Here is a 27,488-nt window from a genome sequence, read left to right as displayed (position 1 = left end):
TCACTCTATTTTTGTTTATAGCGCAAAAAATTTAAACCGCAGGGGTGATCAAATACCACCAAAAGAAAGCTCTATTTGTGGGAAAAAAAAGGATGACAATTTTGTTTGGGAGCCACGTCGCACGACCGCGCAATTGTCAGTTAAAGCGACGCAGTGCCGAATCGCAAAAAGTGGTCTGGTCTTTGACCAGCAAAATGGTCTGGTCTGTAAGTGGATAATCTGGACTGTAGCTTATAGTTGCTGTGGAACTTCTTCCTTTGTTGCTGCTGTATTATCCTTCTGCAGTAGGGACATGGTAAAACCGAATAATCATTAATGCAGAAGTGCAGAAGACATCAGTAAGGAGACCACATTGCAATGCTTGTCTATGGAGTGTCTCCAGTGCAGTGAACAGCAATCTTGGCTGGGTCTGGATCCATCCTGGAGGATAGTGATTAGCTGTCAGCTGATGCAACAGAGCAAGGAGAAGTGTGTCTGCCTGTAAGCAGGTGCTTACAAGGGGCTCTATGTATTAACAGTTTTTCTTTTGCTGTATCGTGCTCTGAGGTCAACTGTGTTTATGTGTACAGCTGAATGTTACAATGTAACTGTTTGAAACTTTTTCCATGGTTAACCAGTTAGCTGGATCTGAGAAGGAAGGGTTAATGCTGCTGACCGTGTTGCCTCACTCTTTTGCAGAAGGGTACCGCTTCCTGCAGGTCAACCCATATAAATAGGGGCTACTATGTGGCAGATGAGGTTTATTGTTGATAAATGTAAAGTTATGCACTTGGGGGCTAAGAATATGCATGCATCATACATATTAGGCAGAGTACAATTGGGGTAATCAATGGTGGGGAAGGATCTGACTGTTCTGGTAGATCATAAACTTAATAATGGCATGCAATGCCAAGCTGTGGTTTCCAAAGAAAGCAAAATACTTTCTTGTACTAAGAGAGGTATAGAATCCAGAGCGAGAGATATAATTTTGCCCCTGTACAAATCATTAGTAAGACCTCATCTGGAATATGCAGTTTAGTTTTGGGCATCATTTCACAAAAAAGGATATCGGGGAACTGGGGAAAGTGCTGAAAATAACAACCAAACTGCTAAGAGGCATGGAGGAGCTCAGCTGAGGAAAGATTAGAGGAACTGAATTTATTCTCTCTTGAGACAAGCAGATTAAGGGGGGATATGATCAACATGTATAAATACATAAGTTGACCATATAGTGAACTTGGTGTTGAGTTATTCACTTTAAGGTCATCATAGAGGACCGGGGGGGGGGGGGGCTCTTTATGTCTGGAGGAAAAGAGATTTACTCTCCAAATATGGAAATTTTCTTCACAGTAAGCCCTTGTACACACGGTCGGACATTCCGACAACAAAATCCGTCGGATTTTTTCCAACGGATTTTGTCCGAAACTGGTGTTGCATACACACGGTCAGACAAAGTTAGCTATGAGTAAGCGCTGGTTTTAGCGTGAAACGCATCAGCAATTTCGTTCTATATTTTTTCCCTTTGCTGTGATGTCTCGTGTGATATGGAGTTTTTTCACTTGAAAAAATAAAGGCATTTTCATTTTTCGCCTAATCCGGAGTGCGGCTGTCCAGAGTTTTGTTCGTTTCCCGTATACTTGGTTTGTGCAATCAGCCTGCACCTGGAACCCCCACCTGTCTGGAGAGTTGGTAGTCTGTCGGTGGATTGGCCTGGAGCGGTGGACTTTCGCTTTCTTGGTCGGACAAAGTTGTCGGAAAATCTGATGGTTCAGAACGTGATGACGTTCGTTCGTTACGCCGGGACTACGTTGTGGCTAGTAGCCAATAGCTTTGGTCTCGTAATTTGATCTGAGCATGCGTGGCACTTTGTCCGATTGGAATTCTCTACAATCAGACATCCGATCGGATCATATTGTCAGAAAATGTAATATCCAGCTCTCAAACTTTGTTGGTCGGACATTCCAACAGAAAAAGTCAGATGGAGCCCACACATGGTCGGATTATGCGACAACATGGTCCGATTGGACCTTTTCCATCTGAATTTTTGACCGTGTGTACAGGGACTAAGAGCTGTGAAAATGTGGAATAGACTACCTCAAGATCTGGTTCTGTCCAGTTCAGTAGATTGCTTTTTAAAAAAAAGGCCTGGATTCTATGCTAAATGTACATAATATAACTGGATACTAATGTTTATAGGTAAAGTTGATCCAGGAAATATCCAAATTGTATCATGCTTTGCTGGTGTTTTCTTGCCTTCCTCTGGATCCACTGTGGGTAAAGAATTTTTTATATAGAATTTTATATTTTTTTTCTCCCTTTTTATTGGTTTAACTAGAAGGACTTGTGTCTTTTTTCAGCCAGACTAACTATGTAGTACCCCAAGGAGAGGTTTCAGATATACTGTAAAGATGTAGCTGTTACTCTGCCCGTTTCCCTCCATGTGGATGGCCAATCATGGTTCCATAGGGTCTGGATCTACATGGATTTATACTGGATTTTTTGGATTAACTATTGCCTTTGTGGATTTACTGCTCTTGGAAATCTTGTCTTGCTATGGATTATGTATGAAGTCTGCTGCTAAACGCAAATATAATTACCTCAAGGGGCACTTAAAGAGTTTTGTACAGGAAGGTATGCTGAAGATGTCTTGGAGAACTGTTTGTGTGTTACCGTCAACTTCTTTAGTAAATAACTATGTTGTTCAGTTTAATTGCCTGATCTGAAGTCCATAAATGGGTGCATGCGTGGCGTATTAAAGAGCAGGGCTTACAACAGGGGACTGAAGAGGTTAGAAAAGATACAGTACAGAGGTCTAACAAGCAGCATGATGACCAGATAATGCTAAATTGCCATTTCTGAAGACTACAGTATTTGTGTCCAGTGCCGCTGATAGGGGGATCACTGGTCCTCTTGTAGGGGGCTCTTCCTCCAGCAGCTGATAGGTGGTCTCCCCCCCCCCCGCTACCAGCTTTTATCTTCTGAGAAAGAGGCAGTTGTCCCTCACTAATCCCCCCTCTCTGTTTGGGGCCCCCCTCCCAGCACTGGCTCTAATGTTAGCTCTGCTCCTGAGTTTGTTATCTCTGTAACTTTTTTTTCCTCTGTCTCTCTGATGATCCTGGAGCTCCAACTGCCCAGCCTGTATACATTTTTTTTTTTTATCTCATCGTCATTTTTATTTATTAATTCAGTTTTGTGTTTTAGATTTAGCAGGAATTCTGTGAGCATTTGGGATCTTATTGACATTGAACCTACTAAGGATATGGAGAGTATGAGGTTTCTGAGAACCAGTCACTCTGATATATCCGATTGTGCTACTGCTTACATTGCAAGTTCATTAAATTTGCACAGAACAAAATACTAGGCACACTGTTAAACATTGTTTACTTAAATCCCATTATGTTACTGTTGCTTATTGCCCGTTTTGAAAAAAAAAAAAAATCTGTAAATATTGTCCTGCACCCTTTTTCTTTATTAAAAGGATATTCAAAAATCATGAAGCTAAATCTCTGAATGCTCTAATCAAAAATAAAGAACCTGTATGTAGTGTATGTAGCTACTGTATTGTAAACTCCTGTTTGGGAGTGGCTGCAAGTTAAACAGACATATTCTTTAACCACTTCAGCCTGGGAAGGATTTACCCCCTTCCTGACCAAGCCCTTTTTTGCAATACGGTACTGCGTCAATTTAACTGACAATTGTGCGGTCGTGCGACGCTATACCCAAACAAAATTGACGTCCTTTTTTCCCCACAAATAAAGTTTTCTTTTGGTGGTACCGGATCACCTCTGCATTTTTTATTTTTTGTGCTATAAACAAAAAAGGGTGTCTATTTTGAAAAAAAAGCAATATTTTTTACTTTTTGCTATAATAAATATATAAAAAAACTAATTTCTTCCTCAGTTTAGGCCAATATGTATTCTACATATTTTTGGCAAAAAAATAGCAATAAGCGTATATTGATTGGTTTGCACAAAAGTTATCGTGTTTACAAAATAGGGGATAGATTTATGACATTTCTATTTTTATATTAGTAATGGTGAATTTTATTACTGCAACATTGTGGCGGACAGATCGGACACTTTGACAGTATCTTGGGACCATTGGCATTCATACTTCAATCAGTGCTATAAAAATGCACTGATTACTGTGTAAATGTCACTGGCAGGGAAGGGGTTAAACACTAGGGGGCAATCAAGGGGTTAAGTATGTTCCCTCGGCATGTTCCAACTGTAGGGGCGATGGGTTCTCTAGAACATGACAGAGATCTCTGCTCCCAATCACTGGGAGCAGTAGATCCCTGTCATGTTGCTAGGCAGAACAGGGAAATGCCTTGTTTACATAGGCATCTCTCCATTCTGCCTCTCCGTGCCACTGGCGGACATTGAGTTCACTGGACCTGCGGACACGCTCCCCTGGCACGCCGGCTAGCCGCCGATGACGAAGTGACATACGGGTATGTCATTTTGCGCACCTGTGCCACTTTGCCGACGTATATCGGCGCGAGCCGGTGGGCAAGTGGTTAAAGGTCAGAATTGCAACAGCAGATGCTGTGGATGGCATCTCCCCATTCTGCCTCTCCGTGCCATGATCGCGGGCCACTGGCGGACATTGAGATTGCGGGACACGCTCCCCCAGCACGCCGGCTAGCTGCCGATGACGAAGTGACGTACGGGTATGTCATTTTGCGCACCTGTGCCACATTGCCAACGTATATCGGCGTGAGACGGTCGGCAAGTGGTTAAAGGTCAGAATTGCAACAGCAGATGCTGTGGATGGTGTGTATTTTTGTTTAAATCCCACAGTGACAGCTACTGTGTGTGTAAATAGTTAGCTGTTCCGTTAACTTGCTCCAGTGATGATCACTCTCAATCTGCTGGTTCTTAGATCATTTCCCAGAGATGGAAATTCTTTGCACAGGGTGGGAACTAAGAGTGTAATTGTCACAATGACTATTATCAGATATGACTAAAATCAACAAGAATTGACAAAAATACAGCGACCTAATAACAGTTGATCATCCGCACAGTGTTGTATCCCACAAATGTACATTTATATGTGCACTGGGTGTCTCACTAGTGAATCTCTAACCATTGGTCATTGATTGGAAAATGAAATAAACTGAATGGTAAAATATAGCCCATGTACAAAGAAGACTGTTTTCTGAGTTCTTTACCCTATAGACATCATAGTCTAAAGCAGACATATTCAACAGGACTGGTTTACAGTTATATAATGTCTATGCTTGGCTTACATTTGCAAAGAATGTCTCTAAACCAGTAGGAATAGTTTACTAAAGTGTGAACTGATGTGAATAATACACGCATTCCATCATCTGATGAACAGGGCCTTCTGATTCCTCCTGGATTCAATTGTATTGTAACTGTACTGTCTGCCCCCATGTTTGCTCCAAAAACTGTTGGCGCTATATAAATCCTGTATAATATTATTAGAATATTCCTTTGCACATGACTGAATAATAAAATTTAACATGGTTCAGTTAGGCTAAATAAACATTTTACCCATTTAGTGAGTCAAATCCAGACCATTTTTGCAGTCTGCGCAGGGCCCTATGGAACTCAGTGGCCCATTTATACTAAATGAAGGTCAGACAAGTGCTGCCAGCTCTTCTGTCACTGCATAGATCTGGGCAAAGCTCCCCTCTATAGCAAGTAAAAAGCAGGAGGCATTCTTTAGGGTTCCCTGACCATGTTCCTGGTTTGTAACATCTATCATTCTTTACAAAGAGAATAAGTGTTTGCACTTGGGCAGTAGTTGAAAAAGTTAATAATAGGTCTAAAAAAAATTCTAGCATTGGGGCCCATTTTTGACTTTGTCCTCCTTTTGAGTCTAAACACCTACTTGCATCTTCAAATTGGACATAACTAGGCAAACCTTAAAGGACAATGAGGAGGGCCTTGTTTATGCTTTGTTTATGCGGCTTCAGGTTCCAGATGCTGCATGCAGGCAGGCACTTTATTTCTATTGGGATACCGTGGCTGCATGGACACAGCCACTTGTCCCAATTTGACACCTTTCAAATTGGGATGAGCGTCTGTGTCCATGCAACCACTGTGTCCTAATGGATATGAATGGGCTGCCTGCACGCAGCATCTGGTGGCTGAAGCTGCGTAAACAGGGCACTCAATCACAGGCTATGTGTGTCAGCACCCATCTGAATGAGGCCTAAGCTTTTTCCTGGAAAGAGCTGGGAAAGGAATAAATCCAATACAAACAATACTTCTTTCCATTTATTATACGGTATATTTACTAGTAAATTAAAGCACAACCATACACAATTTATTATAAATATTAAATTAAAAAAATGAATTTCAGAGCAGTGCTTGAATTTCAAACCTGCCCAGAATCACAATTTACATAGAATATTTTATATAAATATAACTAGAAAGCCTTATAAATTAAGGGGTAAAGGGGTATACAACGGGATGTTTACACAGTGTTCATTTTTAATAAATGTTTCAAACAGAAAATTCAAGCTGGGGTCCATAGTAAATAAAAAGATATTTACTTTATGTTTGCTAATCGCATATGGAATAATTAAGGGCTGATTGTAATTATTCAAGGGTATATCCACCTAAAAGTAGTATTTTACGGACAGACACTAGTTTGTTGACTCGCTTATCTGCTTTGTATTATTTCTATCTAAAAATGATCAGATCTTTAAATAGTTAACTACTTAACCCACCAGTATTAACTGTAAAAATACATGTAATGCTGGCCATACATTATACAAATTTCTTGTACAAACTTTCTTTAAATTTACCAAAACCATGTGATATGAGGTCAAACCTAAACACTTTCAATTTGTGTGCAATCAGGCAAGCCCTTGCCCTATATAGTTGAAGGTGAATCTAAAGGAAATTGAATTTAAAAAATGTATAATGTAGCTTAAGTTTTTTGGGTGGACTAATCTAAAATGAGAATTCTGATCAATTCCTGATCTAAGGATTGTGGCACCAGTTATAACTTGATTTCCACCTTGAGTATCAATAAAAATGAATGCACCTTTCCATGCACCAGACTTTACCTGAATGTCCATCACATTGAATCTAGGGTGATAAAGCTGTGCAATGGCTACATTGGTTGATGACTGCTTATTGTACATAGGGTCCCAACTTTTAAATGTTTTTAAAACATAGTGCAATTACTGTAAGCCTCTATATATGGTTGGGTGATTCTGGTGGTGTACATAAGTTAATATCGGGCCAGACGACACATATCACATTGGCATGTCTCTGCAGAACCAATTTCGATTTCCTCCCAGCGAGATGCCCCACAAAACAGATGAACCTTCACCTGGAAAAGGACAGGATCACATTGACATATTTTAGTCTATTTTTTTCAAATATAACGACAACCAAATATACAGCAATTTTACTATTATTATGAAGATCATTTACATCAGTCCTTTCATCCCAAAACAACTTTCATAGTGGTATTCCCATACCAGTCATACACACAGATAGATAGACACACCAGAATCAATTTGACTGGAAACCCAATATCCTATTAGCAAGTTTTGTGGGTTTGGGGCAGGAAACTGGATCACACAGATACAATGAGAATATAAGAACTGCATGCAAATAAGATCCTTGAGAGAACTGAACCTAAGTTCAATTTCTACCAAGTACTTGTGCAAACCTTTAGCATTTTCACAATTAATCATGTTGGACAGTATATTTTTAAAGTACATAATTTAAGAAGTACTTAATGTGACGTCAAGAACCTTCCTGATAAGGTCTTACTATGGGTTGGTCTGTGGTAAATTTAAAATATAATTCCATCCAGTTCTACTTTTTATAAAACCATATACAAGACTGGACAGGATTACAAGCAGCTGATTACATTAAAGGGTTCACATACGGTATATGTATTTAATGCTTTTATCTGTTTGCCTGCAATTCAACTTTAAGGCTGGGTTCACACCAGAGAATGTAGCGGCTCACAGCAGGAGCCCAGTGCATCTCCATTCACCATTTCAGGTCCAATTTCAGTCCCAATTTTGGGCTGAATTCGGACCTAAAACAGACCAAAAGATGCACAGGACTCCTGTGCAATTTGCACCAGAGCCACTGCAGAGATGTGTGAACCAGCTCCATAGAGAGCCTGTCACAATCTCCTGCTATGCAAATTCACAATAGTGTGAACCCAGCCTTAAGGAAACCTTTAACGGAAAAATATTGAGGCTGCCATTCCTGACCTCCTAAATTAGATTCCTGGCTGTCTATGGTTTCAATACTTGTGGTATCATTGAGCCAGCAGTGTAGCTAAGTTACAGTCACTGGTAACATTTGTTGGCAATTGCAGGTATGTGTACTCAGTTGTGAAACCCAGGTATAGCAATGACCTACTAATTTAAAACTAAACTTAAAGCCAAAGTCCATGTTTCTTGTCACTTTATATACTGTAATTTGGGCCAAGCAGGTCCAAGCAAACCATTTCCATTGGTAAGTTATTTATCAGCTCTGAGTACTGTATTATACTGTAGTAGCATCAGCTACATACAGTATGCAATGCTAAGTTCTGGCAGTAGCATGGATGACTTCCGCTGCCAGAACAAAGATGGATTAGGCTGAGCACCATTCAGAGGAAGCCTTGTATTTTTATGAGTGAATTGGCCAAGGTAGACAGGAAGTGAGTTGATGTCAGTATTATCAGGTTCAAATAAGGGGAAAAGAGTGTAAGAAAAAAAAGAAAACAAATGTAACCACCACATTTCAGGACCACTAAAACAAAAAATAACGCATTTGGCTAGTACTAGATGGTCCTAAGTGTCATAGGAACTTTCTAGTGGTGAAATACAGTATTTTCAATTTAAATCCATGAAAAACATTTGACTGGCACAGGAAATGGCCTAAAAACACTTATTTTTGCTCCATTTGCTCTGATTGATTTTACATGCACTTGCAAATTGCTATGCAAATCTTTTATAAATACAACCCTACTTTACAATAGACCAGGTAAATCCAGCATAAACAAGTAAATTGGGATGATTTTAACAGTTGTTTTGTCAGCTATCAGAAAAACAGTGTGTTAGTGGAGACAGCATTATAAGAAAAAAATAAATGGGTCCAGGAGTGAACACTGTGAAAAAAAATTGTAAAAATTGTAATTGTTGTAATAGTAATAAATGTAACTGGGAAAACTAGCAGCACATAGTAACTAGAACGTGTTACAAAAATGGACTTGTGCTTTCAGTGCACTTTAAATGCACATCTGCGATTTCCTTTAACTTTATTGGTGTAGTATAAATAAATGTTGAGGCTGTGTTGTACCATTGAGTTTCTTTGAATGCAGTAGGTCCTATTGAGATCTGTTTTATTTTACATATACAGTTTAGCTCATAAGTTTACACACCCTGGCAGAATTTATGATTTCTTGGCCATTTTTCAGAGAATATGAATGATAACACAAAAACTTTTCTTTCACTCATGGTTAGTGTTTGGCTGAAGCCATTTATTATCGATCAACTGTGTTTACTCTTTTTAAATCATAATGACAACAGAAACTACCCAAATGCCCCTGATCAAAAGTTTACATACCCTGGTGATTTTGGCCTGATAACATGCACAAGTTGACGCAAAGGGGTATGAATGGCTATTAAAGATAACCATCCTCACCTGTGATCTGTTTGCTTGTAATTAGTGTGTGTGTGTATAAAAGATCAATGAGTTTCTGGACTCCTGGGCAGACCCTTGCATCTTTCATACAGTGCTGCACAGACGTTTCTGGATTCTGAGTCATGGGGAAAGCAAAATAATTGTCAAAGGATCTGCTGGAAAAAGGTAGATGAACTGTATAAAACAGGAAAGGAATATAAAAAGATATCCAAGGAATTGAAAATGCCAATCAGCAGTGTTCAAAGTCTAATCAAGAATTGGAAAATGAGGGGTTCTGTTGAAACCAAACCAGAGTCAGGTAGACCAACTAAAATTTCAGTCACAACTGCCAGGAAATTTTTTTGGGATGCAAAGAAAAACCCACAAATACCTTCAGGTGAAATACAGGACTCTATGAAAACATGTGGTATGACTATTTCAAGATGCAAAATAAGGTGGCACTGGAAGAAAGATGGGCCGCATGGTCCCGTCGCCAGAAGAAAGCCATTACTATGCAAATGCCACAAAGTATCCCGCTTACAATATGCCAAACAGCACAGAGACAAAGCTTCTGCCACAAAGTCATTTGGAGTGATAAGACCAAAATTGAGCTTTTTGGCCACAACCATAAACGCTATATTTTCAGAGCAGTCAACAAGGCCTATGATGATTCCTACTGTGAAACACAGAGGTGGATTGCTAATGTTTTGGGGATGTGTGAGCTACAAAGGCACAGGAAATTTGGTCAAAATGTATTGCAAGATGAATGCAGTATGTTATCAAAAAATACTGGAGGAACATTTGCATTCATCAGCCAGGAAGCTGTGCATGGGACATACTTGGACATCCCAACGTGACAATGATCCAAAACACAAGGCCAAGTTGACCTGTCATTGGCTACAATAAAGTGAAGGTTCTGAAGTGGCCATCTCAGTCTCCTGACCTCAATATCATTGAGCCACTCTCGGGAGATCTCAAACGTACAGTTCATGCAAGACAGCCCAAGAATTTACAGGAGCTTTTTGCCAAGAAGAATTGGCAGCTTTACCATCTGAGAAGATAAAGAGCCTCATCCACAAATACCCACGGTAAAGACGGTATTAAGAACTGGAGTATGTAAACTTTTGATCAGGGTCATTTGGGTAGTCTCTGTTCTCATTATTATGATTTAAAAAGAGTAAACACAGTTGATTGATAATAAATGGCTTCAGCCAAACACTAACCATAAGCAAAAGAAATGTTTTTGTGTTATCATTCATATTCTCTGAAAAAAGGCCAAGAAATCATAAATTCTGTAGGGTATGTAAACTTATGAGAATAACTGTATAGCAGGTAAAACACAGGCTTTGCTGCATTTTATGTTAGAATTCATGGGTTTGAGCATCACCGATTTTAAATGCAAAGGGCAGTATTTTTCAGTGACATCCATTTACATGAACTCTGTCACTGTCGGATATTTTCAAAACAGTCAGTCAACATTTTAGCCAGATATACCTATAATCAGGTGCAACATAACAGCCCTCTTTTTTTCATTATTAGATATCAAATAATTACCAAGCAGAACCATATAATCATTTTACTGTATCAGGTATAGCCTTCTATTTTTAAGATAAGAAAAAGCATGTAGTGAAAATTTATATTTAATGCTCCAAGCTTATATTTTGCTTTCAGTTTGCAGCGCTGTTTCTAATGGTTAGGCATTTTTAACCAGGGCTTTTTTTTCAGCGGAAAAGTGGGGGAACGCAGTTCCACCACCTCCAGCAATGAATGTACATAATTGAAAGAAGTGCTGGAGGGTCTATTGATCCTGGCAGCTGGGGGATCTTATTGTCGCTGGCGGGGATCTATTTTTGTGGGGTAGTCTATTGTTGCTGAGTAGGTCTATTGTTCCTGGTGGGGGTGGTCTTATTTGCTGGCGGAGATCAATTGTTGCTAGGATGGATCTACTGTTGAGGGAGAGGTCTATTGTTACTGGCTGCTGGGAGATCTGTTGCTGCTGCTGGGAATCTATTATTGCTGGGATGGTATTTAGTTGCAGGGGTCCATTGTTGCTGAAGGGGAAGTCTATTGTTGTGTGGGGATCTGTTGTTGCTGGGGTGGGGCCTATTGCTGCTCACTGCATCAGATCTATTTTATATCTTATTATCATTAACAAATTTCATGAAAATCACTTAGTAGGACAAAATGATATTTGAGCTCTGTATTCTCTAAAAGGGGCGGTATTGGGAGATGGGTAGGAGGTGGAACCAAGGGACCGTGCTCCAAGGTGAGTAGGGGTCAGAAATTAAGGGTGACTCAGAAAGGAGGAGTTCCTGCACCTATTCTCTGAGAAAAAAGCCCTAGTTTTAACTATGATCAATGTATTATAAATATAAGTGCAGTGTAATTATTGAACCCAAATGAGGTTTACTATTGTCAGCAGAGGGAAAATCATCCCGGATTATTGTTATCCTTTAGTAATAATTTTTCTTGGAAGCATTTGCACAATAAAAAAGGGAAAACACAAATACACCAAAAGAAAACATATTAGGAATTATTCAAAAAATGCACTATATATTTTATGTCTGTATTTGTTTTTCCTTAGTGGGAATTATTTTATACCAAAATTGCTGATTTGCAGCAAACTTTTGAAATTATTGTTATGAATGCTCCCCACTATCATTGCATTTTAATAAATATTTAATTGATTATTACAGGTACTTACCTTCTGCATTTTGCTGATGGTGCAGCACTGTGACACTGATGTTATATTGTGTTTGAATCCGCTGGCCACTAAGACAGAATACTTGGATGGGAATGCACTGGATTCACAATGACCAACGCATGCATTTATAATGTGCGTCCCTCTGCAGGTCCCTTTACGATCACTTCTTATAGTAACATTAAATGCTGCAGGGTAGAAAAAAAAGGGTCAATTTATGAAGAAATAACATCACAAAATGTTGATCAAGGGTGTTATCCAATTGCTTTTGAGGAACAGAAAGAATTTTTGTTGGATCACTTTAGACTATCCTTGGTGTGTTTTTTTAATACATTTTTTTCCTTCCTCTGGATCATTTGCAGTTATATCTTTCTGAGAATGCTGCAGTGTTTATTTTTTCTTGTTTCAATTTACTTTTTTTATCTTTCAGCTAAGAGCAGAAAATAATAATATTGTATTTTGATATACTAAACTTACTTATTTAACCACTTACGGACCGCCTCACGCCGATATACATCCTAACTTTGAAGTGGAATATCATTGTTATGACAGCATCTAGCTGCCATAACCCCGGTATCTTCTTCTTCGGCCAGCAGTCCGCTTTCCCATAAGAGTTGTCTCTGCGGCGGATTCACTGCAAGATCACTTTTATCGGCGACGAGAGGAGGCCCCGCCTCCCGCCGTGGTTCAGTGCCCTCTGCCGCTTACCTGAGCCATTGGCAGTGGCAGAAACGATCGGATGTTCTCCCTTGCTGTGTATGGAGAAAAGTGAGGGGAAGATTGTCCCCACCCGTCTGCTTAACATTGCAGGGCGGAAGCGACGCCAAAACATCACTTCCGCCCATAGCTCTTAAAAGGCCATTTTTTATATATTTTTTTAAATGACAATTTTTTCATATTGCATTTTAGTGTAAATATGAGATCTGAGGTGCTTTTTTTCTATTACGGGGGATGTTTACATTCCTTGTAATAGGAATAAAAGTGACACCATTTCAAAAAAAAAAAACAGTGTAAAAATAAAAGGTAAAATAAAGAAAAAAAAATGTTTTAAACATGCCCCATCCCGCCGAGCTCGCATGCAGAAGCGAACGCATACGTGTGTAGCACCCCCACATGAAAACAATGTTCAAACCACACATGTAAGGTATCGGTTGGTAGAGCGAGAGCAATAATTCTAGCCCTAGACCTCCTCTGTAACTCAAAACATGCAACCTGTAGAATTTTTTAAACATTGCCTATGGAGATTTTTAAGGGTATAAGTTTGCCACAATTCAACGAGCGGGTGCAAATTTTGAAGCGTGACATGTTGGGTATCAATCTACTCAGCGTAACATTATCTTTCACAATATGAAAAATTGGGCTAACTTTACTGTTTTATTTTTTAATTCAAAAAAGTGTATTTTTTCCAAAACAAAGTGCACTTGTATGACTGCTGCACAAATACAGTGTGACAGAAAGTATTGCAATGACCACCAATTTATTCTCTAGGGTGTTAGAAAAAAAATATATAATTTTTGGGGGTTCTAAGTAATTTTCTAGCAAAAAAAAATGTTTTTAACTTGTAAACAACACATCTCATAAAGTGTCTCAGTCTTTAAGTGGTTAAATCCACAAACCACTATTACACATGGGGGTTGATTTAATAAAAGCATATACACTGTGCACTTTTGCAAATGCAGTTTCTCCAGAGCTTAGTAAATGAGGTAAAGCTTCACTTTGCAAAGAAAACCCAAATTAGTGCAAGGAATGTTAAAAAACAAAACAAAATTAAACAGCATTTTTGCTTGCAAATGATTGGATGGTAGAATTCAGCAGAGCTTCTGCTCATATACTAAGCTCTGGAGCTACTGCATTTGAAGAGTGCAACTGCACATTTTGAGGTGCACAGTCAATTTGTCTTTCATAAACCAACCCAAACGCTTCACTTTACAAGGAATAGCCAACCACATGAAAGGAAAACAAAATAACAGCATTTTTACTTGCACATGATTGGATATGGAAGTCAGCAGAGCTTCCCCAATTTACTAACAAAGTGATAGCAAAGTGCAATCTATCTGTCATTAGTAAATCACCGCTAAAATGTGTTATTATGCAATTATTTTGAATGTTTACTTATTTATCATTATTTCACCAAACTCATTTTGCTTTAATATGGCATTCTTCAATAGGCAAGATACAGATAACTTTCTACTTGTTAGCAGTTTTGCTAATTACATTTTTTCTGTAGCTATATATCTATATTGCTGAGATTCCCCAGCACCTTATTAGGCTCCAGTGCTCACTTACGGTGAATGTGGCATCCTGGCGTAGCGGCATCATAGCTCTGAGTCTTTAGGGCAAGTTCAGCAAAGATTAGGATAACAGGGGCAAATGTCAAGTACATGATGGCTGTATTGGAGGAGAAAAAAAACTGTTTACTATAGTCATCATTTATAACTACGCTAGTCACTAAATGTAACTGAAATGTGACTTATTCTGGCTTAGAGCCATTTCTCCTGTGCAAACTATAAGCCCACAAAACACATAATAGGGTTGATTTACTAAAGAAGCAAAACATTCTCACTTAGCCCCAATTCACGCCAGTGCGACTTGTCATGCGATTTGACAGGTTCAAATTGCATGACAAGTCGCACCCTATTGTCGGCAATGGAACTGTTCAAATTGGTGCGACTTTGCGGTGACCACGTTTTGAAAAAAAGTTTCAGGTGCGACATGCATAGACATCTGTTCATTAAGTCGCACAGATGTTAGCCAAGTTGCACCAGAAATCGCACTGACCTGCGGCTTTGAAGTCGTACGATTTCAAAACCTTCAGTGTGAACGGGGGCTTAGAAAAGGAAATGTTCACTTGGCTAAATAAACTGCCTCTGCTACTTAAATCATCCCCAATGAGTATTATAAGTAAACATATATATATATATATAAGGATACTATTCTATAAAGCTAAAAAGTCATCAAATATAAACTTGAGTATCTAATCAGGAGTACTTTTGTTTTCCTAGAAATGATAATCATATTGCTAAACTAGAAATTAATGTAAGTTCTGCTTTTCAGCATCTTACCTGAGTAATAATGAATGCCGGTTATTCAGTACAGTCCTCTCTTCTTCATCTACTTGGAATATATACACCTATATGTACTATGTACTGACACACCCATCCACACCCGATTTCTATAATACCACCCACTTGTGCAGTACCCATCCCTTCCTTGGGGCTTTCCAATGATCCAAAATATTGAAAGATCTTCTTTTTCTCACCACTGTACTACAAAACATTGTACTGTATGATGTATCACTAGTACTGCTGCTCGAATAAATGTAAAATTAGGAGTATGGTATTAAAGCATAAGCAGCACAAATTAAATGCTCGTTTTTTTTGTTTTTTGTTTTATTCTTTTTTATTCAGTTTTTAAGCATACAAATAACACTTCGGCTGACAACCACCGGTTATAACACATTTTGTTATAAAACAAAAATCAAGCATGGAATTAATCCCCCCATCCTCCCCCAAAACAATAGAACTTTTGCCTAGATATATACCGTCCAAGTTGGCCTCCAAAATGGAGGAAGGCACTAGGTGACACCCCATCCGTGTTTTGGGCTGTGATGTTAAATACAGTCCAAAGTATGGCCCCGGCTCCCCTTCCCTCCTCCCCAGGACCAAGAATTTTATATGAAGAAATAACTCACCCCCCCCCCCCCCCCCCCCCACAAAAGGGACCAGTTATCCTAATGCAGAATTATCAGTATTTATCTTGTATGCCAGTCATCATATACATCTCCCGTTATGGCCTAGCACACCAATATCAATAGCTATAGGTTATCTGTAATTAGTCTGATACCATATCCGCCGATGCCATCCAACCCCCCCCCCCCCCCCACACACACACACACACACACGCACACACCTTGTTGAATTTGGCCAGTGCCCCCCTACTCAAATAAGTGGCTTTATAAAATGGTACTGCCTTATTAACCAATGCTTTCCAGGATTCCAAGGTTGGGGCTGAGGTACTTTTCCAGGAGAGAATAATCTGCTTTTTGGCATAAACTAGCAATAGGGTAAGATGAGTTCTAATAGCCCTGGTAGTAGCCAGGGGCAGTAAGCATACCTCAACCATCATGGGAATCAAAATAGAGGTGACCGACCTTATGCAGCTTGCTACAGTCTGCCAGTATGCTTTGACCTGTAGGCATTCCTAAAAGATATGCATAAAATTTGCTAGTGGCGAGGAGCACCTCCAGCAAGAGGATTGTTGATTCCCAAACATTCTAGCAAGTCTAGCTGGGGTCAGATAGATCCTGTGCAGGAATTTATAGTGAATTAGTCTGTCCCTAGTAGAGACCAGGGTCTGAATTGCATACATCATCCCAGTCATCTCTGTCTAACCCCGAGGTTGCAGCCTCCCGCGCCTGTCTGCAAGGTTCCAACAGTTTTGTCATTTCCTGAAAGAGGTCTTTGTATAGGCTGGAAACTGGTTGAGCTAAAGTGTCACTGCAAGTCAGCAGTTCTAAGTCACTGGGCTCAAGGTTAAGAGGTCCTCCACCAAACTGGGATTGAAAGGTAAGCCTTAATTGAATGTACCAAAAAAAATGTGTATTTGGTAGTTCATAACGTTCAAAACATCAAAGGACATTAGGGTGCCATTTGCTACAATGTGATTTAGTGTCTTAATTACATATTTCGTCCACACTATCAGGTCTGGGTGATCAAAGAAGTGTTGTAGATTGGGATACTTCTACAAGGGGAGGTTTGAAGAAAATTGATCATGACTAGAAGGCCGGAGCCCCTGAGTCACCATGTCCTAATTACAGAGCGCATGGAGGACATCAGCGGGTAGGGGTCCTATAAACCCCCATATACCAAGTGGAATAGTGCTTCATATGAACCCACACATGCTGCCTCAAACGACACCACAGCATCATCCGAAGGTGTGGTCATCCAGCAGTGCGTCACCGTTAATCAGCCAGCTAAAAAATATTTATGGAAATTGGGTACTGCTAGGCCTCCCTCCCCCCATGGTTACTGTAAGATGATCAGTTTAATGCGGGGGATTCCTCCCTGCCACAGAAAGGTAGAGATCATACTGTCTATTGACTTGAAAATTGTTTTTGGTATCCACACCGGAGAGCTTCTAAGGGTATACAGGAGTAAGGGTTAAATGCTCGCCCTTTGAATGATATTTAGATTCTTAAATCGGAACTAAACCCTTTTATCCTTTACAATCAAAGAAGCTGCCATCTTAGCCTCTCTTTAACCTGAAGTTGCCATGGTGCTGCTTTGCAAGGATGAGAAACTGATAGATCACTCCCTCTGTACAGAGTTCTGTGTTGTTTATCAACACAGAGCTCTGGGCTGTGATTGCACACAACCGATCAGCAGGTCCCTGCCATGAATCTTTGGCCCGGCCTTGCTGACAAGCTCCTGCTGTGTACAATCACTGCAGGTGCAGGATGAGGGGCATGCAAGCATGCATGCATCCTAAACCCAGGAGTAGGCAGCGATGTACGATCAATTGGTTAACCCGAGCTAAAAATGCACTACAATCATAAAACTTGACATCAGCACTGACTATTTTAACATAGATATACAGTCATGGCCAAAAATATTGGCACTCCTGTATTTGTCAGATACTGTACCACTTTGCCTAGAAGATTGTTAGAATTACAAATGTTTAGGTATTTTCATGTTTATTTTCTTTGTATTGGTATGACACAAAAAAGTAGAGAAACAAAAAGCCAAATCTGACACATTCCACTCAAAACTAATAATAAAAAAAATGGACTGGATAAAATTATTGGCACCCTCAATTGAATATTTGGTAGCATACTCCTTGGAAAAAAATAACTGAAATCAATGGCTTCCTGTAACCGTCAATGAGTTTCTCTATTGCAATTCTGGGCCACTATTCTTTTGCAAACTGCTCCCGGTCTCTTAGATTTGAATGGTTCCTTTTCTCAACTGCTGTTTTGAGATCTCTCCACAGGTGGGATGGGATTTAGATCTGGACTCATTGCTGGTAAGTTCAGTACTCTCCAGAGCTTTGTCTTAAACCATTTCTGGGTGCTTATTGATGAGTTCTTTGGGTCATTGTCCTGCTGATCCAATTTTCTGACACTGAGCCCTACATTGCACCCCAGAATTCTTTGGCAGTCTTCAGATTTTATAATGCCATGCACAGGGTCAAGACATACAGTGCCTAAAGCAGCAAAGCAACCCCAAAACATTAGTGAACCTCCACTATGTTTGACTGTAGGGACTGTATTCTTTTCTTTAAAGGCCTCAGTAGAATGATGGGCTTTACCAAAAAGCTATAATTTCGTTTCGTCTGTCCACAGCACATTCTCCCAAAAGGATTTTGGCTTCCTCAGGTATGTTTTGGAAAACTTCAATATGGCTTTTTTATGTATCTCAGCAGTGGGGTCCTCGTGGGTCTCTTATCATTGCGTCCCTTTTCATTTAGATAGCGATGTATAATGCAAGCTTACACAGTTGTACCCTGTGCCTGAAGGTCAGCTTGAATTTGTCTGGAAGTTGATCGAGGTTCTTTATCCACAACTTGAACAATCCTTTGTTGATATCTTTAATCAATTTTTCTCTTTTGTCCACGTCCAGGGAGATTAGCTACAGTCCCATGGGCTGTAAACTTCTTGACAATGTTGAATCATCTTTTCAATCAATGCATTCCGTATAAATATTAACATCTGGTAAAAGGTTTAATATATTTTAACTATTTTTGACAAATTGTGAATTGTTTGTCCCTTACCGTAGTGGCTCAACACGTTTTCAGTGGAATTCAATTAGATCTGCCACAAGGCAAAGTATATTCTGCTATGAGTAAATCATGAAACAATAAATGATGATCCTCTCCAGAATGCAAGTGGGATTTAGATGTTGACGTACAAACTTTTTGAACATCAGAAGCAAACACGTTTCATGAATAAAAGAGAATAGGTCAGAAATCTGTTAATCCTGCTGAATTACACAGAACATCATATTTTCCACTTCCTGTTGTGTCATTTATTTAGGGTCAATTGTGATAACCAAAGGGAATTTCTTTTGTTGGATATATACAAATCGGCTCTTGCAATCCAGGGAGAAGATTAAACTTGTTATGGGATAAAATATGATGAGCAACAAATCCCAAATGCCTGTGTCATTGGAGAGTAGTCTTTCTTCCTGTTCAGGACAATGCCCACCTGAATACATCATTCTGTTACCGTAGTCTGAAGTTTAAAGCCTTATTTTCATTGTTTTTCCATTGATAAGAACAGATTCACACACAGTACATGCTGATGCAATGATGGAAGAAAACCAGAAGTGACACAAAAATTACCATGTGGGCTAGATGGAGCTAAAACCTGAATGTGACTGTTGTGCCATAGGTGGCTAAGATCAGGCATCATATGTTTTCATGGAATGCCTACAGCACCTCCAATCTGCACATCTTATAGCAATAACCATTAACATTTATGTAATAAAGATGAAGAAATTACAGTTATTTGATAACATCTTGCTGTAAAAAATAGATTATAAAAAATGTATTACGGAAACTGTTGCCAACCTACCAGATTGAAATTTACTGACACGACACCCAAAATTTACTGGCACAGCCACGTTTTTACTGGAGTTTCCATAAGTTACAAAATTACAGTTTTTAGGCTACAAACAATATGCAATTAGCAATGTTATTAAGGCTTCTTCTACACTGCAGCTTGAAAAAGCTCAGTACAGCTTTTTTTTTACTGAGCTAAAATACAGGCCATTAACTGTAATGTGCCTATGCACACAGGCACGTAAACAGATGCCATGCATTCTTCAGTAAATAATTTTTTTTTAAAAATCACCATTTTTGGTCAGTAATTTACACCAAATGCGTGCAAATACACACGAATGCACACAAATGTGCGCAAATGGCCATTTACATATTGTGCAGAACAAAAATGTGAGAATAAGTTACAGAGCGTGTGTGTGAATTCGTGCAAAAATTGCACAAACACATATACACGAAAATGCACGCAAATACATACAAAAAAAAGTCTGAAAAAGTAAATGCTAAACAGGAGTATTGTGTGCAAGAGATCTTAGGGTATATATTAAGGCAAAAAACATATTTCTTATTTTATTTTTGATATAGTAAGTAGCATTAGTAGTAGTAAGTCAGGGACACAGGAGGGCAAGAAATTAGAGTGAGCAGGCACACACTTGAAATTGACTCTCACAGTGACACTGACAGCAGTGTGCAGCAGCACAGATGATGATGACACCTCACCGATGCAATACGTCCCCTCCTGAGTCACAGTGACTGTAAGTATATCTCTATGTCACGTGGTCCCTTCAGTCCACTCCAGTCCAGACAGCACTGACAGTCCCGCTCCCGTTTTTCCTTCCTCCCCTCCTGCAGACCTGCATAGGAGGCTCCGTCCACTCCGCTCGGCTCCCTTGCACCATGACATCACACAACAGGCTCAGGCACTGCCTTTGCCTGTCTGCGATATTGCCAAAAATTATGGTGCCCAAAAATTCCCATAGATGATGCTTTAAAAGCCTTCACAGCTCATCAGTTAGAGTTAACTAGGAGCTCTTGTCCTAGAATTACTGTTCTCACTCTGACGTTCGCAGCAATGTCACACATATGCAACTTCAGTTTAAATGTGTGTGCACACCCTGGGCTTGCATTTGCGCTTGCGCAGGTGTGAGGGGCTACAAGGGTTTTCCGAAATTTTGTTTTTAAATATTTTATTATAACCATTTTTTTTTTACTTTTTTCTTCTATTTTTATATATTTTTTTACTTGATCGCTATCACAAGGGGTTAATAAACCCTATGTGATAACATTGGGCAGGTGACAGATACTCTTTATGGACACATTAGGGGTCTAATAGACCCCAGTATCTGTCCTGCCCTTCACACCATCTAACCAAGCACAGATCAGCTTTGTAAAGCCTTGTAAACATGATCGGATTTTCCCAGGGGAATTGTGTGATGACAGGCTGTTGGCTGAAAATATGACCGTTTGTACGCTCTGGTGGACAATTGTTTGGCGGATTTTCCGAGGACAAATGTTAGATGGTAGGCTTTCAGATTTTCCGCAGACAAATGTCTGTTGTCAGATTTTCTGAGTGTGTGTACACAAGTCCGTTGGACAAAAGTCCAAAGCACAAATACGCATGCTCAGAAGGTCTTGTAAACTAGCGTTCCTAATGGAGAATTAACATACGTGACGTGGAAAATTATGAAATCTCGAAATGCAGCGCACATTCTCTTCTTTAATGGGATAATAATGAAGCTGCTTTGCTGGTGATACTAATGGGGTTTTTGCAAACAAATTTTCAAAACTTTTTTTTCTAGTGATATCAAGAATAATATTATCCTTGTTTTTTTTTTATTGGTGTAAGTTACCACAACACCATTATCCCGTATTTTTTAAGATCAAAGATACATCTATGTTAGTGTCCCTTGTTAATTTTACATTGCATTTTTTAAAATGTAACTGCCTACTCCCAAACTGTCATTTGTAGCAAAACACATAGCCAAGTATTATTCTACACATTTTTTTTAATTGTGCATTAAAAAAGAAAACAAATAAAATTGGCTATATAACTTAAAGCGGGGTTCCACCCTAAAGTGGAACCTCCGCTGATCGGAACCCTACCCCCCTCCGGTGTCACAATTGGCACCTTTCAGGGGGGAGGGGGGTGGAGATACCTGTCAAAGACAGGTATTTACACCCACTTACGGGCATAGACTCCCGTGGGAGTCTACGCCATTTCCTGTCCTGCCGCGCTGTCTGCTGGGACACACACGGGTCTCAGAGACAGCGCGGACAATTCCTATTGCGCTGCGCGACTTGCGCATGCGCAGTAGGGAACCGGGAAGTGAAGCTGATTCGCTTCACTTCCTGATTCCGTCACCTAGAATGGTGGCGGCAGCAGCCGAGGGCCAAGCGATCGATCGGCCTTGGCTGCTGGCATCGCTGGAACCCAGGACAGGTGAGTGTCCATTTATTAAAAGTCAGCAGCTGTAGTATTTATAGCTGCTGGCTTTTAATATTTTTTTGTAGGTGGAATCCCTCTTTAACCAAAGGTCATTCTATGCATCCAAAAATATAGAAAATATACCAAATGAAATCATTAATCATTATTCAACCAAAAAATAAAATAAAAGCCTATAGGGGGTCAACAATGCCAAGAGTTGGTGAAAGCAGGGGTCTGTCATCCGGAGATAATTCTGAAAATCATCTGGATTCATCTCCTGGAGCTCTCCCAGCAAAGGCATATGACATAATTGGTCCAAAGCAAACAATTTTTGGTTCAAGAAAACCTCCTCCTCCTGTTCCTGGACTGGACTTGGGTCAAAGCAATAACTCCTTGGCCAATAATAAATAACACTTTATCTCCTCCGATTCTGCAACATGGCTGGTTAATGAACAACCGTTGAGAAAGTAACGGAAAAGCATGAAATGAAAAGCGTGACTCACCAAACGCAAAATTTGCAGAGGGAGCCCAAAGGGTGGCGCTAAAGAGCTGTTTGTATGCAAGACAAGTTTGGGGCCAACAAACTTTGGACAAAAGTCAGAGGTTTTGTCTGCAGAAAATCCGATCATGTGTACAAGGCTTTAGATGTGTCTTCTGGCTGTCTGACTGTGCTGGCCAGGAAAGAGTGCATCTGACATGTGAGATCACAGCATGGATTTACCTCGGTCTCACTGCACTCTCTTTACCCCAGCCATTGGCTATGTTCGTGGACGGGAGGGGGGTGCACCACACTGCCGGCTGTGTGAAAGTGATCGGCACAAGTGGAATACTTTTTTTTTTCCCTGTCCGTCCTAAATAGTCTGCTTCAAGATTCACAACAGGATTGTCTTTGGACTGAAAAAATCACCATTGCACCGTACCCAGCACAGCCATCCAATATTATAGTTTGAGGTTAAGAAGAGCAAGGCCTCCCCAAGATAGGGAAAGCTGCAGAGCCTCTTTGACAACCCTGGGGGCCTCCCAGCCCATACAAAAGCGAGAACAATAGTGTCTAGTTTGGTTTTAGGTATAGGAACAGGAATCTGTCTAAAGAAGCGTACACATACATTTTGATAAAAAAGACTGTTCTGACTATGTAAATTTATCTACAAATTCCCACAATAAATGTGGAAATTATCAATATAATCTTCAAAAAAAAAAAATGTAATGCCCATGTCTTGAAGATGCAGACGAGACCTTCAAAACACATACGCATTTGAGGTTTCTGATAAAACAGATACATGCTGTAGATCAATGAATGTCCACATAAGTTGACAACTAAACCTTTTTACCTTTTATAAGGGAGTGTTTCAGGCCCAACTGGAATAAAATGTTATGAAAAAAATGCTTGAGGTGATTGTAGTCATATTAGTGCACTTGCGACAGAAACAATAGTGAGATAAAAGAGGGAGAGCTATAGACTGGGGGGGGGGGGGGTGACAGTCACAGAGGGGGTTGTAAAACTGTTGGATAATGAGTGGAAAAACCCATATATAATTATTATTAGATATTATTATTTTTTGTGTCAAATAGAACTATCATTCTTAGTTGTAGTTACTGTATATAGTTTGATATCAGGGGATGACAAGCTTCACACTTCGACTGACTGACTCCATAATTCCAGTTTACAACGCCAACAGGCCATCATACACAAGCAGGCCAAAATACTGAATATGTTCAGAAGGCAGAGATAAACATCTCAAAACACTAGCAGACTCCTTCCATAAGAAATGTTACAAAGACAAAAAAAGACAAAACCATCAACAACAAAAACACAGCCTTGAAAACTTGAAGAGAACATCTCCTCCAATACAAAGAGAAAAAAAAATAACTATGTACCTCTGCAATAAAAAAACACTGCAAACTGTGCAACCAAATCAATCTAAAAGTTTTGCACATACAAAAGGGACCTTCAATATCATGGAATCATACAACTGCACCTCTAGTAATGTTGTGTACCTCATCCAATGCAAAAGATGCAGCAAAGGATCTTATGTGGGTGAAACAGGACAGAGGTTGCAAACGAGGATGAATTTGCACAGACATTCCATCAAGGAACATAAAGAAGATTCTGCACACCTGTGGACCACACTTTGGAAGACCTCAATGTCTTAATTCTTAAAGGAAATTTCTAAATTATTCAGAAAAGGAAAACTTTTGAACTAAGAATGGACTAAGAAGGCTTTAAGCTTGACAGCATGGGCATGTGGTCGCCCCCTCCTTCTTGTAAAAAAATAAATATATATATATATATATTATTTCTTTATTATATAAGGGATAAAGTCCCTTTAAACCCTAAAGTGGACCTTCCCCTCATTGGAATCCTCCCCCCCTCCGGCGCCACAATTGGCACCTTTCAGGGGGGAGGGGGGTGCAGGTACCTGTACAGTACAGGTATCTGCACCCACTTCCGGGATGGCTCTCTGCGGAAAGGGGCGTAGATTACGCCCCTTTCCGAAAGTCCCTCCTTATTGCGCAGCGCGACTCGCGCATGTGCAGTAGGGAACCGGGAAATGAAGCCGAAAGGCTCCACTTCCTGATTCCCAAACCCAAGATGGCGGCGGCAGCACCCGAGAGATGATCGAGAGATCGGCTTCGGGTGCCGACATCGCGGGCGCACTGGACAGGTAAGTGTCACTATTTTAAAAGTCAGCATCTGCAGTATTTGTAGCTGCTGGCTTTAAAAAAAAAAAAAAAAAACGCGGACTCCCGGCGGACTCCCTCTTTAAGAAATTTTGAATGGGATTGCGGAGGGAAAACATGGTCACATGACATTTGGGAATTTCCCAGAATGTCATGTGACCCCTTGGAATGTTCTGGAAAGGGGTTTATTATTGATAGGACCCTCTTTTTTAAAAATCAAAAACAAGTTTATTGTATAGAAAACAATAAGCATACATACAGTCAGAAGACTATAGGAGCCTCTTATATGAATATTCCCACCAGTGTCAGCTGGTCAGCATTGGTGCAACAAGCTCCCCACCCTCCCTCCCTAGTCGCTAAGCACATTATGTGGTCTGTCGTCCTTCATATTTGTAGGGGGGGACTTTGGTTATAAATATTCTGTATGCTCGAGTCCTTTAAGACTGAGCTGTTTTAAGTTTATTGTTTGAAATTTAAGAATGGAATTAATTAATACAATTATCAAGATGTTGTTATTATTGTTTATTGAATGGAATACACCATTAAATGTGCTGCAGCCAATTTTTTGCCAACAAGTTGTTATGTGTCATTATTTAAATAGGTATTTGACTTTATGGTATTCGGGGAGGGTAGGTGCAGCCTGCATTCCCATGATAGTTCTATTTGACACCAAAAATAATGGCTTGAATTTTGATATGGGTTTTCTCACTCATTATCCACCAGTTTTGTGACCCCCCTCTGTAATTGTCATTCCTGCACTCCAGTCTATAGCTCTCCCTCTGTGTTTTCTCAATAACTATGCTTATTGTATTATCATTGCTGTGTTCAATTATGTGTGTGTGTGTGTGTGTGTTTGTTTTTTTTTTCTTTTCCCTCAGAGATTATCTCTTATTTAACAATCTGCTAAAACTTTTTTGAATCAGTACTGCATGGACCTTAAAGGGGACGTACCCAAAAGCTTGTCCTGAAAAATTGTATGTCAGTGCAAATAAAATAAGTATCATGGACAGTACTGAATTGCATAAAATAAATTAATTGTCTTTCATTGTTCCTGAGGTGTATTCTTGATATTTGCATGTGTTGAGCTTTAAAATGAGTCATAGTCTTGGATTTTTTTTAGGGTGATTAACACTGAAAAGCTAATATACTATAGGCTCTCCAATTTTATAATTCTAATAGGCAAACCATTGATCAGGCACTCACTGGGGGTTATTTACGAAAGGCAAATCCACTTTGCACTACAAGTGCAAAGTGCACTTGGAAGAGCAGTCGCTGTAAATCTGAGTGGTAGAACTGAAATGAGGTGAAGCTCTGCTGATTTTATTATCCAGTCATGTGCAAGCTAAAATGCTGTTTTTTTTTTACTTTCCTTGCATGTCCCCCTCAGATCTACAGCGACTACACTTCCAAATGCACTTTTAGTGCAATTTCAAGTTCACTTTTCACTTGTAGTATGCACTTGTAGTGCAAAGTGGATTTGCCTTTAGTAAATAACCCCTACTGTGCTGTGCTGAAAACACTAGTGACTGAAACCAGGTGTGTAGCTGGAACATGCCCACAACACAGTACTAAATATTGTCCAAAAAATACAGAGGCTATGGGGGTTATTTACTAAATGAAAATCCACTTTGCACTGCAAGTGCACTTGAAAGTGGACTGAAAGTGCACTTGGAAGTAAAGTCACTAGATCCGAGGGGGACATGCAAGGAAAATAAAAAACAGCATTTTAGCTTGCACATGATTGGATGATAAAATCAGCATCAGTGGATTTGCCTTTCGTAAATAACCCCCTATGTCTAGTTATTTCAGAAGGACGCAATGGGGGTTATTTACAAAAGGCAAATCCACTTCGCACTTGGAAGTGCAGTCGCTCTAAATCTAAGGGGTAGATCTGAAATGAGTGGAAGCTCTGCTGATTTTATCATCCAATCATGTGCAAGATAAAATTATGTTTTTTTATTTTCCTTGCATGTCCCCCTCAGATCTACAGTGACTTTACTTCTAAGTGCACTTTCGGGTGCACTTGCAGTGCAAAGTGGATTTTCCTTTAGTAAATAACCCCCAGTGCAGGGAATACAAGGGTAGCGATCAAACAAGATATGCAGGGACAGGAACAAGCAAGCATATTAATAATAAAATGAAGTAAGAACTACTGATCAGCATACAGGTCAATCCTTAGGGCCCATTCACACTAGAAAAGGCACATCTACTGCATGTTTTTTCCTTGCACATTTACATGTATTTGATGTGCGTTATACATGCAGGAGATGCGCATTTACAGGCATTTTTCTATCTGTATTTGTTCTGTAAGGTTTATTCCTTGTTCTTTCTTTCATTGGGCTTCTATGAGCACTGTAATGTGTTGCAGTGTATTTGCATGCGTCTGCGAGCATTTTTGAACATTGCGGAAAAATGAAGCATGCTCCACTTTTTTTGACTGCACTGCAATAATGTGAACTATGCCCATAGGATTACCTTGATTTTGGAGTGCAGTTCAAAATGCATTCAACTGCAACTAACTGCATCCCAC

At 39.7% G+C, this 27,488-nt stretch overlaps 1 protein-coding gene across 1 annotated transcript; it reads right to left on the bottom strand.

Moving 5' to 3' along the window:
- Positions 1-6,885: 6,885 nt before the first annotated feature.
- LOC143959423 (glycoprotein hormone alpha-2-like) lies at positions 6,886-14,680 on the bottom strand. The gene is made up of 3 exons (XM_077468075.1): positions 14,584-14,680; positions 12,301-12,485; positions 6,886-7,293 (listed from the first exon to the last, which is right to left on the bottom strand). The coding sequence occupies exons 1-3, from the start codon at positions 14,678-14,680 to the stop codon at positions 7,192-7,194; spliced, it is 384 nt and encodes a 127-aa protein (XP_077324201.1). The 3' UTR covers positions 6,886-7,191.
- Positions 14,681-27,488: the final 12,808 nt, after the last annotated feature.

The sequence above is a fragment of the Lithobates pipiens genome, unplaced genomic scaffold (genome assembly GCF_037356315.1).
Source record: "Lithobates pipiens isolate NorthernLeopardFrog02 unplaced genomic scaffold, aLitPip1_a1.2 Scaffold_74, whole genome shotgun sequence".
NCBI lineage: Eukaryota > Metazoa > Chordata > Amphibia > Anura > Ranidae > Lithobates > Lithobates pipiens.
Note: the sequence above shows the minus strand (reverse complement) of the source record. Positions and strands in the feature narration are given on the sequence as shown.